The 21,441-nt window shown below is 40.9% G+C and overlaps 1 protein-coding gene across 1 annotated transcript in view; it reads left to right on the top strand.

The window, feature by feature from the left end:
• pappa2 (pappalysin 2) overlaps positions 1-21,441 on the top strand; it is a 416,790-nt gene that overhangs the window by 244,149 nt on the left and 151,200 nt on the right. Inside the window, exons 13-14 of the mRNA XM_043700014.2 lie at positions 8,522-8,735; positions 9,507-9,672. Coding sequence (XP_043555949.2) covers positions 8,522-8,735; positions 9,507-9,672 — 380 coding nt within the window. The remainder of the gene's footprint in view (positions 1-8,521; positions 8,736-9,506; positions 9,673-21,441) is intronic.

Raw genomic sequence — 21,441 nt, 5'->3', positions numbered from 1 at the left:
TGAGGTTTTTGTTAAGAAAAATAAGCAAGTGTATGTCAAGCATAGACAGCAGAGATTGAGTGAATCATTAGAAGAGTAAAAAGGCAATAGAACTACACTCAAGAGGGAAATCAGAAGGGCAGAAAGGGGACATGAGAGAGCTTTGGCAAATAGGGTTAAGGAGAATCCAAAGGGATTGTATAAATACGTTAAGGAGAAAAGGGTAACTAGGGACAGAATAGAGCCCCTCAAAGATCAGTAAGGCAGCCTATGTGTGGAGCCGCAGGAGAGGGAAAGAGACTAAACGAGTATTTTGCATCACTGATTACTGTAGAGAAGGACATGGAAGATATAGAAACTGGGGAAATAGATGGTAACATCTTGAAAAATGTCCATATTATAGAGGAGGTGGTGCTGGATGTCATAAAATGCATAAAAGTGGATAAAGCCCCAGGACCTGATCAGGTGTACCCTAGAACTCTGAGGGAAGCAAGGGAAGTGATTGCTGGGCCCCTTGCTGAGATATTTGTATCATTGATAGTCACAGATGAGGTGCTGGAAGACTGGAGTTGGCTAACATGGTGCCACTGTTTAAAAAGGATGGTAAGGAAAAGCCAGGGAACTATAGACTGGTGAGCCTGACATTGGTGGTGGACAAGTTGTTGGAGGGAATCTTGAGGGATAGAATTGACATGTATTTGGAGAGGCGAGGTCTGATTAGGGATAGCCAACATGGCTTTATGCGTGGGAAATCATGTGTCTAGAACTTCGGGGTTTTTTCTGAAGAAGTAACAAAGAGGATTGGTGAGGGTAGAGTGTGGACGCTATCTATACGGCCTTCACTAAGGTGTTCAACAAGGTTCCTCTTGGGAGACTGGTTAGCAAGGTAGATGACATGGAATACAGGGAGAACTAGCCATTTGGGTATAGAACTGGCTTGAAGGTAGAAAACAGGAGGGTGGTGATGAAGGGTTGTTTTTCAGACTGGAGACCTGTGACCAGTTGAGTACAACAAGAATCTGGGCTGGGTCCACTACTTTTCATCCTTTTTATATAAATGATTTGGATGTGAACATAGGAGATATAATTAGTAAGTTTGCTGATGACACCAAAATTGGAGGTGTAGTGGACAGAGAAGAAGGTTACCTCAGTACAACAGGATCTTGATTAGAGGGGCCAATCAGCTGAGGAGTGGCAGATGAAGTTTAGTTTAGATAAATATAAGGTGCTACATTTATCTGGAAAAACAGATCAGAGCAGGACTCATACATTTAATGGTAAGGTCCTTGGGAGTGTTGCTGAACAAAGGGACTTTGGAGTGCAGGTTCATATTTCTTTAAAAGTGGAGTCGCAGGTAGATGGGATAGTGAAGGTGTTGTTTGGTGTGCTTTTCTTTATCGGTCAGAGTATTGAGTATAGAAGATGGGCGATCATGTTGTAATTGTACAGGATATTGGTTAGGCCACTTTTGGAACATTGCATGCAATTCTGGTCTCTCTCCTATTGGAAGGATGTTGGGAAACTTGAAAGGATTCAGAAAAGATTTACAAGGATGTAGCCAGTGTTGGAGGATTTGAACTACAGGGAGAGGTTCAACAGGCTGGAGCTGTTTTCCCTGGGATGTTGAGGGGTGACCTTATAGAGGTTTATAAAGTCATGAGGGGACGTGGATAAGGTATTTTCCCTGGGGTGGGGGGAGTCCAGAACGAGATGGCATAGGTTCAGGGTGAGGAGAGAAAAGTTTAAAATGGAACTAAGGGGCAACTTGTTTACGCAAAAGGTGGTGTATGTAAGGAATGAGCTGCCACAGGAAGTGGTGGAGGCTAGTACAATTGCAATGTTTAAAAGCATCTGGATGGGTATATGAATAGTAAAGGTTTAGAGGGATATGGGACAAGTGCTGGCAAGTGGGACTAGATTAGGCTAGGATATCTGGTTGGCATGGGTGAGTTGGACCAAATGGTGCTGTACATCTCTATGACTCTGTGACTCCCACCTTTGATTAACAATGCTACCTGTCCACTTTTACCTGGTTTCCTATTCATCTTGAATGTCTGATTCCTCTCCATATTCAAGACCTAATATTTGTCATTCCACAGTCACATCTACATAGTGACTTTCTGATCAATATGCTCTGTCCATTGTATCTGAATATGCGTAGCATTCATAAACAAAACAGCCTTTCATTTTAGCTTTTTGTTTTCTTTGTAATGTGTAGTTTAGATGGTTGGTTATTCGGAGGGTTTTTCTGTGACTTCCCATTATTCTCTGGCTGTCATTTTCCCATATCAGCATATTCCTCTCTCACTTGGTCTGCACTCTTTGGTGTAACACACCTTTCCACATTTGATCCCTTGCCTCCATTCTTTAGCTTATAATCGCCTCTATGTTCCTAATTATGCAGTTCACAAGAACACTTGGCCCAGCAAGATTCGGGTGTAGATTCGATGGCATAACTCCTTTTATTGCTGGTGGTAGTATCCCACAAATTTGGACCCACATCTCCCACTTCAGCCTTTGAGTAACATTTTCATCGCTCTAATTATAGTTACTATTAGCTAATTTTCCCATGGCTATTGCCTCATGCTGTTTATGCAGAATCTTTGTCCTAGTTTTAACTGTCTCATTGGTATCGACATGGACCATGGCTAGTGAATCTTTCCCTCCCACTGCAAGTTCCATTCTAGCCATGAGTAGACCTTATGCAATCGATATATCTCTATCTCTTTTGCCATCATGGGAACTTTTGGTTTTTCTTTCATGTCAGTGCATCTTGACTGTAACCAAACAATCTCTTTTAGAGAGATTCTGGCATTCTCTTCTTGTTTTCCCTGTGTTCCAATTTAACGGAGCCTGCTCTTTCCTGACCTCCTGAAATTGCCCTGTAGTTAAGTGTTTTTACTGAAATAGGTGCCTTTTATTGTTTTCCGGAGCTAACCTAAGCCTTTGATACTATTATCACTGTTTCCTACACGATTCCCTATTGATACTCGCTTCATTGTTTGCACCTCATTCCAGTTTATGGCCAGAAACAAAATGAACAAGAACATTCTCCGAATGCACTTTAAACGTCTTCCTTTTTAAACCATTGCTATCCTTCATTGTGTTAGAACAATCAACTTTCTTTAAACCTGTTGAATCCTTCATGGTTGCCCAGTTCTGATGAAAAGTCATCGACCTGAAATGCCATCTTTGGTCCTGTCTCTGGAGCTGCTGCTCCATCTGCTGAATGCTCCCAGCATTTTACGTTATCCCGTTCCCATATTGGTGTCCTCAGAGGTATGTAATTTCTGAAACTGACCCTACTCCCTCTCAATAACTGTTTAATCGACCACTTCTTAATAAATACTGTTCGTTGGCACCTTCTGATCCACCACAGACACACATTAATATATTTACTCAGAAAAACCCTATAACCTAGACATCTGGTGGAGACTCTTTTACTGTAACATTGCATAACACATCATTGGGATTTCGCTACTGTTTGCTGTGATATTTTAAACCGTATTGTGTGTGACACAATCTTGAGGATCTCTCAAATATTGAATTTTATTATTTGATTTATTATTGTCACATGTATGGAGGTACAAGTAGTTCTTGCGTAAAGTGTGTTTCAGCAGGGCGATTTGGCTATAATGTCGCTGAAGAATTAGGGAATGGTGTTTTTGAGAATGCTTACCTCTGTTTGCAATAGCATGATTCCAGCGGCGAAAGTTTCCCAAGCTTCATTCTGTGCATGTGCCAATGTCAGCTGCTGTCAGAAATGAGAGAGGTATAGTACAGTACTACACGTTGACCAACTTCTAAACTAATGAATGTCCATTGCTCTCCGTCTGAGACACGAATATTCTTGTATAATTCCTGTAGGACTGCATTACCCCTATACATACTACTTGCCTTTCTAATTTGTTCTTGTACCTGCATATCACACAATCTAAACAAACCCCCAAGAAACCGTGGGTGTCACGGTGGCAGAGTGGTTAGCACTGCTGCCTCACAGCGCCAGAGACCCGGGTTCAATTCCTGCCTCAGGTGGTTGACTGACTGTGTGGAGTTTGCACCTTCTCCCCGTGTCTGCGTGGGTTTCCTCCGGGTGCTCCGGTTTCCTCCCACAGTCCAAAACTCTGCAGGTTAGGTGAATTGGCCATGCTAAATTGCCCGTAGTGTTAGGTGAAGGGGTAAATGTAGGGGGTTGAGTCTGGGTGGGTTGCACTTCGGTGGGTCGGTGTGCACTTGTTGGGCTGAAGGGCCTGTTTCCACACTGTAGGGAATCTTAAAAAAAAAAAGTCAGAAGACAATCGACCACAGCCGTCCACTTCTGCAACCATAACTGCACCTGTCGGTGATGATGATGATGACCCTCTGTCCCTGCATTAACCATATTTTCCCAATGTAGTATGTTAAATTTACTTTTGTTTTGTTAATAAATATGATTTAGACCTTCAACCGACCTGTGCTATACTTTGTGTTAGGCGTTTGGGTGAATTTTGAGCAATTTGTGAGTGTTACTTTTAGCTGGGCTGCCCCTAACCCCACTTTTCCCATAGGCTCCATTATTTCTATTAAGCGATTTTTCTAGTTGCTGGAATGCGACTAAGGCATTTATAGGAGAATTACCTGTACAGTGAAAAGTTCTGTTTTGTGTGCAATACAGGCAGATCATGCCATGCAAAGTGCATTCGTGTAATAGAACAGAGCGAGGAATGACAGACTTAGACTTATAACTGAGATTCAAAAGAATAGAACAATTATTAGGTATGTAAGAGTAAGATCTGCTATAGAGAGTTTGCAAAAGGTTGCCATACATTGGTGCCCTCCTGAATTGCACAACACAGAAGAGTAATTTGACCAACAGTGTTTCTGCCAATTCTTGGAAAGGGTTTCCTAATTAGTCTCCGTTTGCCTGCTTTTTCTTTCCTTATCCATAGGGCAATTAACTTTTGTCCTTTTTATTTTTTTCAGTTACCATTGAATCTCAAATCATCCTTTTAGATATACATTCCAGAACTTCATAACTAAGTATTTTAAAAAAACTTCATCTCCCATGTTTGCCAAACATTTTCAATCATATTGTCTGTGTACCAATCCTCCTGCTACTGAATTATGAAGAATTATGATAAAATCGTTTTTAAAATCCTTATCATGTCTGCTTCTCTGCTGTAAGGCAAGCAATCCCAAATTTCCACTTTCTCCAAATCATCAAATTCCCTCACACTGACATTCCTGATGTTCGTTGTAATGTGCTGCATTACATGCAGTTGGAAGGCAGTACTTGGGATTTTATTTGAGCGCAAATGTAGCGCAGTGTTAATGTGGGCTTGAAGGTCCGTGTTCAAGTCCTTCCTGCTCTGCAGATGTGTCATAGCATGTCTGAACAGGTTGATTTTTAAAAAAAAAACTAAAATAATGTTCATTTTGTGGGTTTTGTGGTGCAGTGGTAGTGCCCATACCATTGAACCAGAGAGTCTGGGGGCCAAGTCCCACTTCATGTGTGATGGCCACAAAAGTGCGTCACAACACATTCAAACAAGTTGATTTTGAAAATTAAAAAAAAAAGACACTGAAATTCTGGTATGGTTGACTTAGGAGATATGTACATATACTGTTGCGTTCTGCAAATAAGCGTAAGACTGAGCAAAGATTGGCTCCAGTATCATCTTTCACGTAGTTTTCTGGAATTTAACACCAGCAGCCTAACACAACTGCTGCACTACCCTAGTTCCCAAAGAGACAAATAGCTAAAGTAGGCTAAACAATTATTTGTGGGTGGAAGGTAGTGTGGGCCAGTCCATGATTATTCAGCTGGCGAGACTTCACCGAGGCCATTCAGCACAGTCTGTCACTTACTAAGGTTTATCCTCCTCTGGTTCAATTTATACAGCCACAAGGAAGTAAGCTGTTAAAGTGGGATGGTCGAATGTTTGTGCACGTATGAAGGCAATTCATGGAACTAGTGTGTTTTATTGCAGCACTTCATGGAGGAGCAATGATTTATGCTGTCAGTGATCTGTTGTTGGAGCTACTTTAGAACATTCACGCAGTGCTCAGAAATCCATCGCTAAATTCATTCAGTCACATAACTGGCAACGAAAGGGCTGCAAAAGTACAAGTTTAAAAATAAGTTCCAGCTCCCTGAAGGCGCACTTGACAGATGCTTTGGCTGGTGTGCAACTATATCCTGCAGAGCAGGAGAGGCCTAACTTCAACTCCTGGCAGATCTTGGCTTAGGTGATGGCATTAGTGGGGAAAGAAATAATTTTGCATTTATGTGACACCTTGCACATCCACAGATGATTCATGGTCCCTTGAAGTGCTTTTTGAAAGAGTGACCGCTGTTGAAATGGCGAGGAAACATGGTAGCCAATCTGTACACAGCAAGATCCCACAGAAAGTGATGAAGTGAATGACCAAGTTGAGGGATAAGAGTTGGACGTTTGGAGAATGCTCCAGCTCGTTTGATAATGTTATGACCTCTTTTTCCGCCCATCTAATTGGGAAACTGGGAGCTTAATGTAACACTTCATCAGGAAGATGCTAATGCACAACCTGAGCCTGGAAGCAAATGATCAGCCTAGATCAGGGCTCGAATCTCTGGAGGTAGATCTGAGCCCATGATCTTCTAGCTAAAAATCAAGGCAGTTACCACCGAGCCAAGACTGAAACAAACTACAAAGAAATGAAGAACCATCCAAACTAGGAGCAGGAGTAGGTTCCTTCGCTCTTCAAACTATGCACCATTCAGTATGGTCATGGCTGATCATCCCACTTTCTCTCCATAGCCTACCTTGATCCCTTCAGTCCTAAGAATAATGTCTAACTCGTTGTAAACATTCAATATTTTGGCCTCAACTGCTTTCTGGATTGAGCATCCCTGACTAGGAATGGGAGATTAAAAAGCTCCTTGCCATACTTGCTGTAGTGTAGACAGGCATGGACAGGATCGGTTGTACTTGGTGCAATTTATTTGCTTCCGTGATTGCTCTTGTGCATGAGCTCCCTCCCTCTGGACCAGAGATCAAGGTTCAAGTGCCACCCAGCACTTGGTCATGGAAAGTGCATTTGTAAAGTGGTTGGCCATACAGTTTGGTAACCAACCCGCGCTTCATTCCTGTTGGCCCAGGCAGTAAGAGCGTGAGACTCTCCTGATTGGCTGCCCTGCAGAAGACAGCAACAAACCGCTGCCCGAAGGTGTGGACCAATCCAGTGGAAGTCCAGCCCTCAGAAACAAGGACAGGAGAAAAGTTGTTTTTTTTGCATATAGTTTCTGACCATCAATTGCAAAACAATAGGAAGAAAAATTCAGAAACACTAAATCCCAGTGGCATCACTGTTGGAGCTGTTCAGAATCTTAAGATAACTTTGAGAGATGCACATTCTGTTTAAGTATGCTGGGAACTTGTTGATATGACCATGTACTGGTTATTAAGTTGTTTTTATGTTCAGTCATATATTAGGATTAAGCTCCAGGCAGAGATGGGAACCATCGATTCCAATTGCTGTCTTTCCACCCAATATTTTTGACCGCATTGGTTATGGTCGCGTGTGTGCCGCTGCTATCCTGGGTTCTACTAACCAGTCTACTGCAGGAATGAGTGCAAACGTGAAGGGAGGACCTGGAAAATGAGTATCTGAGCATTTCCCATAGGTCAGGTACAGATATGTTGGCAAAATCCCAAGAGCTCGGAACCTGTATTCTCTTGTTTGAGTGACCAAGGGAGAAATTATTCGATAAAGCAACAAAGGAAAGACAACCTAAAATCAATGTTAAGCCTCTTAATCATTGTCAAGGAAGCTGATCTTGCCTCAGTGATGTTAATTGCTACATACAGATATCTATCGACCCAGTCTTCAGCCTGACACATCTGCTTACTAGAGAATGCCCCTTTCTCATAGGTGCTGGCAAGCACAATTTTCCAAGTTCACCTGGAAGCTAACATAGAGGTAAAAGATTTGTGGCAGGTGGCAGGTAATGTATGGTCTCTGAAACTGAAGCAGAAAGTGATAGAGAAACTCATCAGATCTGGCAGTTTCTGTAGAGACAGAAACCAAGTCAACACTGAGTCTGATAACTCCTGTTCAGTCAAAGAAAAGCTATTGGATTCACTGTCAACTCTGCTTCTGTCTCCACAGATGTTACCAGACCTGTTGAGCTTCCCCAGTACTTTTTGTTTTTATTTCAGAATTCCAATATTCACAAGATTTTGATGGTCTCTGTGTGAAAGTAGGAAATAGAAGTGCGCACAAAACTTGTAGGTTGTTTATTCTTGTTCACCCTGACTGAAAGTCAGCCCCCTGAGAGAGGAGAGGTGATTACACTGTTAGTGATAATGTCGAAGACAACAGACGTTAGAAACACTTAGTCATCAACCAGTTGATTCGGAATAATTGAATGTGTATACTTGAAACTGATTTTGATTACAGTTGTGTGAAGCTTAGCATCTTCTGGAAGTTTCTTTCCTGACAAACATGATGAGTTGAAATAAGCAGTATATGTTTTTGTTCACTCGAGTTTTTTTAATAAAAGTGTCTTATTGGATTGCAGGTACTCACACACTGAACTGCCAGAGGAACCCACTGATCATAAATGTCACTTACAAGCACAACCTCCCCTTCTATAAGACTGCCTCGATGCTGCTGAACCTGTCCTCCCCACTCATAGCTGTCTCTGGGATAGCTCTGCGGACGTACAGCCTTTTCAATTCCATTGCCTTGTCCAACTGTGTTGACCAAGAAGGATACAAGAAACACAAGAACAGGTATTACTTTTATACTCCTAGATGAAATATTGAGTCCCTTTCAAAGATCCACAAGTTGAGGAATTGCCAGCATCTTATGAAAGCATCATGTGCCTCAAGTTGGGCCTAGTGTTGGATGCAAGTTAACCCCCTACCTTGCTGCAGGGGGTACCCAAAGAACTCCCAAGTTGTGTGATGGTTTCTCCTTTCTTATGCCAGCCAAAATTAATCAAACATTGATGGTGTTTTTTGTGGCATCTGCTCACTCTTGTCAATGAGGAGCCCTACAGCTCCTGGGTAAAGGAAACTGTCATCCCCTCAGCACATGTTGGGTTTATACCTAAATATGAACATTACAGTCCAGTGTTTATAACCCTTAACTACCCAGTCCCACAGACTTGATTTGTTTCAATGCACAGTGACAGAGTTCATGAAAATCATTCCATTTTTCTTACAACAGTTTGAATAAAGGGAAGGTGCCTGAATTGCATGGTGTCTTCTTCAATCTGAATCAGCCAGTGGAGACTTTAGCTTATTCCAACAGTCAACCGAAAGCTTAACACAAGATTTCGATTTGACCTTTGGATTAAAATGGTTTTAAGGCCAACAGCAGAGTGGTGCTTTTTGCTTGGCTTTCATTAACTCTCCAAACCAATAAACCAAACTTACTTCCTTTGTTCCTTGTGATGCTAATTCATCAAGTTCCACCACTCATTGAATGTGTCAGATAGAAGCAGAGCAGTTAAAAAAAAAATCTTCATGTTTTACCGTGCTAACACATCTCTGTTACAGTTGTGTGCGATGTTCCTATGATCAAGAGCAGTGTGAAAAGTTGTCAGTGATGCACGCAACTGTGAACTGCACTGTACATAATGGCGTGCAAATGGAATGCCTTGTCACCTGTGCTAAAGGGTTGGCTTTGAAGGCCATATGTGGCAAACACCTTGCTCCTCTTCAGGTATGTGTTCAATGCATCTGTCAAAAGTAATCGAGATATGTTTGTTAACCAATTAGATAATATGGCTATACATTTGGAGCATTCTGAACTACAGTAGTACCACTTCAATGAGTTCAGCTGCTTAACCCTAACTGAATCACAGTCAGCACTGATCCCAGGAATAAAAAGTCTGCAAGCTCTACAAGACCTCCTGGTAATACCTTCCAATGTCTGACGTTCCAAATTTTATGATTTGCAGTGCTGTAAAAGGACTTGTACAGGGCAGCCTGCACTGTGCCAGCCATCTTAATCAGCTGAGCTGCCAAATCCACTGCAACACACTTATTCATCATCCACTGCATAATCAAGGTCCATCAAAGAGGCAAGATGCCCATTAGACTGGCTTACCATCCAAGTCACTGACAAGTCACTATAGATAGGAGCCGACCCTGCCAAAACTAGGGTATGGAGATTTACCATCATGGTTCCAGGGATGAGGGATTTTTGCAACAAGGCTAGGTTCTAGAAGGTGAAGTTTTTCTCCTCAGGACGGGAAGAGGTGTGGAGTGCAGAGACTAGTGTGAAGTGGTAATGGCTTGAAACCTGTTTACTGAGGTGGTGATGATGGAAGTCTTCAAAAGGAAATTACATCAGTCATTGACAGAATTAAAACTGCAGGACATGGACAAGTTGGACCGAAGGGTCTGTTCCCGTGCTGTACGTCTCTGACTCCATGACTGTGCAGATAGACTAGGTGAATGGGACTGATTGGATTGCTTAAGTGAGCCCCAACATTGACGTGATGGGCTGAATGGATTCTGCCTGTGCTGGACTGACTTGGTGAATGGGAAAGGAAGGCCTTCCTGTACAGGCACTAAACGATTTGAGCTGTGTGTTGTGTGACAACCACGTAAAAAAGTTTGCATACATTATTACTGAAGCAAAATGTTCTTCACTCCTTCCCAATGTGACCCTGAAGCACTGCATCTTTTTGGAGGTGTTTCTCTTCAGGTATTCCTGACATCTCCATTGATCCAAATAGGCTTTTAATGCATTTGACTATCCACTGCTCCATCCATTGGCACAATGGCTAATGGTCTGCACTAAATCTTCAGGACCAATGACATAATCATCAAGGTTAGCACAAAGCAGGAACATTGGAGTTATATTTATCTTAAATTTCAAGCAATGTAGAAGAATTTTAATACAAAAATAAATCACAGCTCTGTTCTGCATCCCCTCTTGACAATGAATATTCCTTTCATCCCATTTCATATAAAATTTCCAGATACATCCCAATGTGACTGCATAATTCAATTGTGGCCTCTTAGGACTGTCTGGAATGAAATGTCCCCTTTTGGTTCAGTTTTATTTTGAGGGCCCCATCTATAGTAGCATGTGGTTTTGATAACAACAATTTAAAATGACTTGTACATTTGTCATAAACGTAGACTTTTCAATGTTTATTGTGTTCCGTCAATCATGATTTAGCTCACGTTATGAAACATTAGTAGTTCATAGTGTATATCAGAGTAAGTAATTTATGGCTGAGTGTGTTTGAAATGGGAAAAGTAATGATTACACAACATTTTATATTGCGAATGTATAGTTTCCCACTCTGCTTTCATTCTGAAATAATTCTGACTAGGTCCATAGACACACAGGACTTGTATTTATCTTGAGCTTTTTTTTAACCTCAGGACATCGTAAAGCACTTAACACTGAACATCCTTGATCAGTTTTTGTCACCATTGTCACATTGGGCAAAGCTGCAACCAGTTTGCTCACAGCACCATCCCACACAGCATTTAACTAATTATCTGTTTGTTCATGATTGTGGTAAAGCCAGGACAACAAGAAAATTCTCTCCTCTTCTAATAATGTGCTGAAAGACTTGCCTTTTTTCAGGAAATTGCAGTGACTCTTGTGTAACCCAGTGGTCTGCCATATTGACTCATTTTCTGATGAAAATTGGAAAATGGATTTCATGAATGGACTCAATTACTGAAAGTTGTTTGAAACTTGTCAAGTCCCACAAATAGTCATTAGTTTTAGTACAGATTTGCAAAATGTTTTATTAACTAATTTTGTCAGGCACATTCCAGGTTTTCTAGATGTTACAGTAGTTTCCATTACTACTTGACGTGAATCTTGACATTCAACTTCTTTGAGCAGGCATTTTACAAAAATTGTCAAGTTGACTGGATGTTCCATTGCTCTGACTTGGTCAGACTGTCTTTTACCTAGGAAGAAGACCAAAGCTGGAATCAAAAACCCAGTGAGAAGAGTAGAAGTTAGTCCATTCAGTCCATCGAGTCTGCTCCGCCATTCAATCATGGCTGATAAGTTTCTCAACCCCATTCTCACACTTTCTCCCCATAACCCTTGATCCCCTGGATACTCAAGAACCTATCTAAGTCAGTCTTAAATATACTCAATGACCTGGCTTCCACAGCCTTCTGTGGCAATGAATTCCATAGATTCCCCACTCTCTGGCTGAAGACGTTTCTCCTTATCTCTGTTCTAAAAGGTCTTCCCTTTACTCTAAGGCTATACCCTTGGGTCTTAGTCTCTGCTACCAATGGAAACATCTTCCTAATATCTACTCTGTCTAGATCATTCAGTATTCTGTATGTTTCAAGTAGATCTCCCCTTATCCTCCTAAACTCCATCGAGTATAAACCCAGTGTCCTCAATCTTTTCATTCCTGGGACCATTATCGTGAACCTCCTCTGAACACCCTCCAGGGACATTACATCCTTCCTGAGATATGGGGCCTAAAACTGCACACAATACTCCAAATGTGGTCTGACCAGAGCCTTATAGAGCCTCAGAAGTACATTCCTATTTTTATATTCAAGTCCTCTCAAAATAAATGTCATCTTTGCATTTGCCTTCCTAACTACTAACTCAACCTGCAAGTTTACCTTGAGAGAATCCTGGACTAGAACTCATGAGTCTCTTTAAACTTCAGACTTCTGAATTTTCTCCCCATTTAGAAAATAGTCCATGTCTCTATTCTTCCTACCAAAGTGCATGACCTCACACTTTCCCACGTTGTACTCATCTGCCATTTCTTTGGTCACTCTCCTAACCTGTCCAAATCCTTCTGCAGCCTCCCCACCTCCTCAATACACCTGTACTACCTGTCCCTCCACCTACCTTTTGTATCTTCTACAAAATTAGCCAGAATGCCCTCAGTTCCTTCATCTAGAAAGTTAATGTATAAAGTGAAAAGTTGTGGTCCCAATGCGGAGACTGGTGGAACACCACTTGTCATTGGCTGCCAACCTGAGAAGGAACTTTTTATCCCTAATCTGTGCTTACTGCCAGACAACCAAACTTTTATTCATGGTAGCACCTTGACCTTGATACCATGGGCCCTTATCTTACTCAGTGGCCTTCTATATGATGCCTTGTCAAAGGCCTTCTTGAAATCCAGGTAGATAACATCAATTGGCTCTCCTCAGTCCTCCTGCTTGTTACTTCCTCAAAGAATTCTACCCTGATGACCCATATATATTTTATCACCTTGTGCTATTCCCTAAAAGACAGAAGGCAAAAGACCTGCACAATAGCAAAATCCTAAGAGCCCTTGGTGTTGAAGTTAGTAGATTGGTGTGGATAGAGAAACGGGCAGGAAACAGAAATTGAAAATAAGGGGTTCTGTTTCAAATTGTGACCAGTGGGGTTCCATAAGGTATATCAGTGCTGGGCGTGCAGTTGTTTTCAACATATTTTAATCACTTGGGAGGAAGGAAATGAGTGTACTTGACCCAAATTTTCAAACACACAAAAAATGTGGAAAGGCAAGTTGTAAGAGAGATACAGTTTCCAGAGAGATAAAGGGCTTAACAGGGTAACTGCTGAGAAGATAGTTCCCCTCACAGGAGAGTCTAAGATCGAGGGCATGGTTTCCAAAACAAAGGTGGCAGATTGAGAGTTGAGATGAGGAGCAATTTATTCTTTCTGATTTGGTTGTGACTTTTTGGAACTCCTTGCCACAGAGAACTATGGGGGCAGAATCCGCGTGAGTAATTAAAGCTCAGGCAGATTCTTAATCAATAGTTGAATTAAGGGCTACAGGGAAAATGTAAAGTGGACGTGAGGAATATTGGATCAGTTACGATTCTATTGAAAGCTGCAGTAGGGTGGAAGGGCATAATAACCTACTGCTATTCCTATTTTGTATGATCAACCGCTGTTTCCTTTACAGCGTGTTTATAATCTCCTAAATTTCAAGCGTAACGTTGTTGCAACTATAGTCCTAAATTGCTATGTAGAGCAGAAACCTTTTTCCCTTTCCTTCCTTGTATAGAAAGGTTCGTCTTCATGCAGGATACAATCTTGCATTTGCTAATAGATCTGTAATTACTGGCCTTTTCGTTGGAGTGATTGCCTATAGTAGACTTTGCGAAACGTTCTGAATCTCATCTATATAACAACCTGCACCATTACCATGTACAGAGAAACCACACCTAAAGGGGCTGAAAGACCATCTATTGCTGGTATCTGACTTTCTGAAGAAGCCAGATTTTGAGCATTCTGGGTGAAGATTTCACTGAATGAGAATGTCATCTGTTTTAGTGACGTGGCAATTACCCCTACTCCCGTTGTCCTGAATGACCTATGAGCTATTGAACAGAGCTTACCAAGAGTCTGCTTGCTGGTTTACAAAGTTCCAAAGCACTTAAATAAACTCTTGTTTGATCTTCCTTCAAATGTTGAAGAGCACCAGCCAGCTTTGCATCAGGGGAGGAATTGGCAGGCCATTCCAAACCCTGGACAATCTGGCACCTGCTCCTATGATCTTATCTTGGGATGGTTCCATCTGGGCAGCCTCCAACTTTAACTAGGTGCTGAGCCTCAAGCTCTGTTTCAGACTCCTAATTTGGGAGGAGCAGTCGGATTTCCTCATTTGCCTTAGAGATGCTGCTCACAAGTGAGGTATTGATACGTTACCTTCACAGATAAATATGCTAAAATCCTCATGAAAGGGAAACTTGTATTGGAAGCTGGCCTGCTTTCTGGGGCCAGTTTAGAAATATTGCTAGCTTCAGAACCTACTGCTTAAACTGAGGGTACCATTTTGTGATTGTCTTGATGACTTCATGTCTGATCTGCTAGAGCATACATCCCACAATCTTGTTGATGCGTTCCCAAACAGTTTCCAAAATTAAATGCTGCTGTACTTTCAATCTCATTCTTTATCCAGTCAATGGGCACTCCCCCCACCCCATGCCCACTGATTTGTAGCTGTCCTGTGCTAAACCAACTTAGAATTTGTTATGAACAACTTTTATTGCAGCCTAATAAGTGAGTGGCAAAATCTTGGGCTTTGACGATGCAGCCAAAGCTTGGGCAAGAGTTGAAGCCTGATGTGTCCAACACTGGTCCATGTGACCGGGATCAGAATGAATCTGAATGGGGCTGTTCATTCTGCTTTTGGCTATTAAAGATATTTCTGCTTTGTTAGCCTGGAGCCATTCACATTGGCCATTCTTGAGCTAGCCATAGTAAAATCCTTGTAAAATGTAAGTAATATGTATATATACAGAATTTGGCATATAGTTGACAATTTCCCAATTCTTCTTGAATGAATAATAAAATACTATCCGTACAACTGTTAGTTTATGTACTAAAAATAGTATGCAGGCACTATTCCTTCATCAATTTTCAAATAAAAAGGATATGAGGGTGGACGTAATACCAGTGATAGTAGATGTCAAATGTACCAATATAGTTATGGTAAAGTAAGCATGCAAAATATGGCATGTCTCATAAAGACGTTTACCAATATTTATAGATGCACCACAGAAAGCATTCTATCCGGATGCATCACACTATGTCAGCTGCTCTGTCCAGGATTGTAAGAAACTATAGCCCAGTTCCATCATGCGAAACAGCCTTCCATCCATTGATTCCATCTACCCTTCTCACTGCCTCGGGAAGGCAGCCAACATCATCAAAGACCCCTCCCACCCTAATTATAATTTCTTCCAACCTCTTCCATCAGCTAGAAGATATAGAAAAACAAGTAACAACAGATTCAAGAACAGCTTCTTCCTCGCTGTTATTAGACTTCTGAATGGACCTCTCAAATTTTAAATTTAATATTGATCTCACTCTCTTGTGTACCTTCTCACCCAGCCATAACATTATATTCCTCTCTCTGTTTCAATACGCTAATGCACTTTGTATGGTATGATCTGCCTATACTGCATGTAAAATACAACTTTTCACTGTACCTAGGTACATGTGACAATAATAAACCAAATCAAATCCAACAAAAAGAATGCAGTTATCATACGTACAGCCAAGTTACAGCAAGGCGTAGAACACTGTGTAATCTACTTCCATGACTCAGTCTTTCCCAGGACCTCAGGCGGTGACAGTCTCTCTTTTATTTCTGGCCTCTTTTCCTGATATGGTCTACAAGCTTTTTTGGGCAAGATCTTTATCTGGTTTTCATTCCTTCTTTCATTACAGGTATTGGCTCTGCATCTGGGATTCACAAGAGGAAAACAATTCCTTTTTGTTTTTCAGTTATCCATCCGATAAAGGGCAGAAATGCCAGAAGTGGCAGTGAACAACTAATAGTTTTGAAGTGAATGTGCCGAAATTTGATAAATGCACATCTGTTTTGCCAAGAAATGTTGCTTGGACCAGTCCTTCTATGAACTGAAGGTTTTAAAATAAAGGTCCTAAGATGGACAAAAATAAAATTAAAAATCAACAAAAGCAACAATTGTGCAAAGGTGTTTAGAATTTGATAATGCACCACCCTTGCCAAATGTAATGTTTAATATAGCCATGGTGGAATATTTAATAAAGTCACAACACTGCAGATGCTGGAAATCCAAAATATAAACCAAAAGTGCTAGAGAAACTGTGGAGAAACTGGTCTGGCAGTATCTGTGGAGAGAGAAACAGTTAACGTTTTGAGTTGAGTATGACTCGTCTTCAGAACAAGATTTCTTAACTCAGTGGAGTCAGATCAACCTCAAGACATTAACGACGGTATAGTTAATGTTGTTTTGAAAATTTTATATGCTAGGATTGAGTAGGATGCAGCATACAGTCAATTTAAATTTGTAATAAAATTGGATAGGAATGCTACATTTCACTGGGATTCTTTACAAATTACAAGTCACAATAAACAGTGCAAAAATGATGTAAATGATCAAATACATCAGCCTTCATCACGAGGCATCTGGAATACAAAGATATGCGAGTCAAGTTACAGTTACAAAAAACCCCAGTTGAACCTCAGAATTATTGGAACGTTGTGTTTGTGCTAACTAAAAAAGAGCCAATTCTTATCTCACTTTCAAGCTCTTGTGCATAGCTTTGCAGGTTAAAACATTTCAAGTATATTTTTTAGTTTGAAAAGTTTGTGTCTACTACTCTTTCAGGTACTGGATTCAACTGTTACTACCTTTGGGATGAAAATATTCCTCCTGAACTCCCTGTAATTCTTCTGCCAATTGCTTTAAGTCTACTGTATACCTTAATGATATCCTTACTAAGGTCCTTCCCATACACTCTGTCAAAACTTAATCATAGCTTAATCTTCTCTAATTCCAATCCATCCAAGCTGTTTATGTAACTAAAATGCTCCTGTTTAGGCAATGTTCACACAAATCTGCTATATTGTTATGACTAAGGCAAGAGCGAGACAGTTATGATAAATCCCCTTTACTCCACCAATTGCACCATAAGTATAAATTTGATGCAGTTACCAAAATAGCCAATTGCTTCTTTGTGCTACTTTCCAAAATAAAAGCGATGTCTACCAACAACATTCCCTCTAATTACATTTTTCTGCTGCATGGACCTCTGAGGTCCGTGCATGGAGTGGCCTCCGAAACCACAAGTCAGTGCTGGTACAGTGACCATTGAGCATAGAAACTCTGAGAAACTGCATGGCTGCACATGTTAGAGTGAACATTGTCCAACAGGCTTCTTCATTGAACTTAAAACATTCGGCTTATTATAAGCAAAACTTATTCTTAAAACAAGTGTCAAACTCTGTTTTAACACCTGAGGCATGTTCACAAATCAAAATTATATCCCCTTAATCCTGCACACAAACACACGCTGACAACCTAAACCAACAAGTCTCTGCAGAGATGATGGCATCTCTTTTTAAAGAAAAAGGCAAAGGAGAAAAAAAAAAGCACAGGAGTTTGAAAACCAAAGATAAAATGCGATGAATTCTCACATCCACTGAATATCTTGTTGATGAGGCTGAATTCTTGACAGATACAGATAAATAATAGAAGTTCAATTCTGTTTGCAATCAACTTGGAATTCAAGAGTTGTTCATCATCCACTGCTTCAGGATTTATGAGGTAAACATATGTACTGGAATTAGGTTCCCAGAAAGTGATTTCGGGCATAAGTCCTGACAAAGGGCTTATGCCCAAAACGTCAATTCTCCTGCTCCTCGGATGCTGCCTGACCTGCTTTTCCAGCACCACACTCCTATCCCAGAAAAATCTATTAAGATTTAAGGGGAGACTTGCAGCTTCAGAGGTGTTTGGTTTTATGGCTTCTGAATCTGTAAAACAAATCTTCAAAACAAAATTCAGAGAGATGATCATTAAGGCCCTTTAGTCTTCTCAAAGCCAGTTTTCTTTTCCGTAATTAACATAACAACCTACCACTTATCTCCTTTAAAGCATTGCTTAGTTATTTCTCCAAATTCGCATGGTTTACAGCAAGCAGCAGATTATTTTCTTCAACCTTTGGCTTCATTTCTGAGAAATCATGTGTTCATACCTGTTTAAATCTGGAGAATATCCAAATAGATTAGATTAGATTAGATTAGATTAGATTAGATTAGATTACAGTGTGGAAATAGTTACACATCTTTGTTTTCCTAGATAGTCCTTAAATACAGGCATGTATTCCCAACATCCGTCCACCCTTGAGGAATGAGATGCCATTCCACATGTGTTTTGCTGTGATTTAGACATGAAAACACATATAACAGAAAACACAAGTTTAGACATGCATTCACTCATCTTCATTCATGCATTATGTAACATTTATACAGGTTCTTATAGCCTTCCAAAACTCGAAACTATTACAATCTCATTATATGCTTGATAGTGCATCAGCAGTTATATTAATTTTTTAAGCAATGTGCGCAATCTTTATAAGGTTGAATTAGAAAACTCTACTGTAATAATCTAGTGTTTCACTCCATATATTTTTCTACAATGGCCAAGACATTATAGTTAGTGTCAACCAGTGTTAGTGGCCTTGACCGTTGCCAACTTTAAAATGTTTCTGAACCTTGGTTTGTTTTTCTACACTGAATATTTCTTATGATACAGATTCAACTTCTGAAAAAGTAACTCTCGATCTTCTCCACCCCAATTCACCTGCTGGCAAGAAAACCTTCTCCAAATGACAAGTATCAATTAACATGATAATTAGTACAGTGAAGTCGAAAGTGATCAATACCAGTCACGACTACACTAGTTACAACTTGGTTCATATGTGCCTCTTTAGTAACTCGAACATTATTTAAAGCCGAATGACATGACTCAGCATTGATATGACCCACTTTGTGATTCAGAAGCTGATACTTCCTTAGCTCTTGTTGCCTACAATACTGGCCAGCATCCCCAATGTTGGTAAGGAATGAGGCACTGCTAATACTCTTAATCTTCTAATTGAGGAATTGGGTGCAAATTAGTTTGGGCTACTGCATTGACCTTTCTCTAATCTATGCAGAATCTAACCATTCCATCAAATGTATGAATTAATGCCACTGGAGCACTCTAACTCTTTGACTGGATTCAAACAAATGATTTCTAACGTTGCCCTGCCCTCCTCACAATGAAGAAGGCAGTGATCTGTTTTGTGATCTCCGACTGCACTGGCATGGTGTGTGGTGAGGTGGTGTCCTCTGCCAGTCTTTGCAAGATGAGGCCTCCTGTCCCCTCCACCTCCCTATCTGCATTGATCTCCAGTCCCCCCTCCAAGAGGTGTGGTGTCATGTCCCCCCTTCTCTTCCATCTTTCCTGATCCCTAACAACTCAGCAGTCCAGTTTGCAGACGCGCAGCAGACTGTGAAAGAGAATGAGGCTGCAGTGGATGCTGATCTTGCAGAGGATCCCCGCTCTGTGTCCCCCCCCCCCACTCCATGTTTGTGGACTATATGCTGTCGACTTCAACTGTACCATACCCAAACTGCCTATTATCTCCGGAAACATTTAAGACATACCGTCAGACGGAGGTTGTGATTTTATTTCTACTGGTGCTGCATAACAAGCAAAAACTCAAGTTTGTTTTTTTTCCTTCTAAATACGTTTTGTACAAAGGAATGAGTAAATGATGTCCACTCATTCATTTATTAAAACTTCGGCTTTCAATGCATTCTTTGCATAAACATCTTCCTCCAGCAAAAGAGATTTGGTAGCTCCTGTATCCCTTAATAAAGTTATGGCTTTAACGATATCATTTGAAGAATAATGGGTTATTTTCCCTGCTGATTTTTTTAATAAAAACTTTATATCTCCCATCCATCTTACACACCTCGCTGGCACTCACACCAGCCTTTACCTTTGGTCTCACAGTGGGTAGCTGAAGCTAAAATTTGATCCATAGTATTTTCGTTCTGGATTCCACTCTCAGACTCGTTCTTGTGGACTTTCTGAAGTCCCACATGTTTCCCACGCCAATAGCCTATGGAATGTCACACCTCTAGAGAGAGTCAGGGCAAGTTCAAACAGAAAGAGTAAACTAGAGGAAATAATGAGAAGCTGAGTAACTCTCAGCAGGGAGCCATCTCCTGCACACATGGTTGTGTTTAATCCTTGCAGGGATAATTAAAGATTACATTCTCTTTCTTTTTGTTCCTCAAGTTTCTTAATTTCTAAACAAAAGCAAATAACTGCAGATGCTGGAATCTGAAACCAAAAGAGAAAATGCTGGAAAATCTCAGCAGGTCTGGCAGCATTTGTAAGGAGAGGAAAGAGCTGACATTTCGAGTCAGCTTTGACAAAGGGTCGGTTAGACTAGAAATGTCAGCTCTTTTCTCTCCTTACAGATGCTGCCAGACCTGCAGAGATTTTCCAGCATTTTCTCTTTTGGTTTTTAACTTCTAACTCCTTTTCTCTTTTAAAGTTGCTGCATTTATTTTGTATGTTCAAGCTGGTTTAGCTGTTGCTCGATCAGAACTCCAGTGACTCTCCACTTGTCACACATACCCATCCCCTTGAATTTTCTTCAATCTCAAATGCTGTTACCCAACTATAAATTATCACCACTTTCTTGACTTTTGCAGTCAACTCCACCTTTTAACTCCTTCGTCAAATCAGTCAATGCTGCCTTGACCACCTGTGGGGGGGGAAAAAAGTTTAGCTGTTTCCAATGCCTTTTTAGTTTTGTGATGCGGAAGCTTGCCATCTCTCCTTTTTTTTTCCCTAACCAGTTATTGTTGCTCCATATCCACTGTCTTGTTGTCCATGTCTAAGGTCCTGGACTAGGCCAGTGACACCATAAGCTGCAGGAGCAGTATTAGACTATTCCATGGCAACACCACTCTCTGGCTGAAGAAATTCCTCCTAATCTCAGTTCAAAAGGGTCATGGTTTCATTCTGAGGCTGTGGCCTCAAGTCCTAGTCTCTCCTACGGATGGAAACCTCTTCTTCATGTCCACTCTATCCAGGCCTCTCAGTACTGTGTAAGTTTTAATCAGATCCCACCTCATCCTTTTAAACTCCATAGAGTGCAAACCCAGAGACTTCAACCGCTCCTCATATGACAAACCCT

The sequence above is a fragment of the Chiloscyllium plagiosum genome, unplaced genomic scaffold (genome assembly GCF_037043375.1).
Source record: "Chiloscyllium plagiosum isolate Xiang-an unplaced genomic scaffold, Cpla_swu_hap1 HiC_scaffold_9, whole genome shotgun sequence".
NCBI lineage: Eukaryota > Metazoa > Chordata > Chondrichthyes > Orectolobiformes > Hemiscylliidae > Chiloscyllium > Chiloscyllium plagiosum.
Note: the sequence above shows the minus strand (reverse complement) of the source record. Positions and strands in the feature narration are given on the sequence as shown.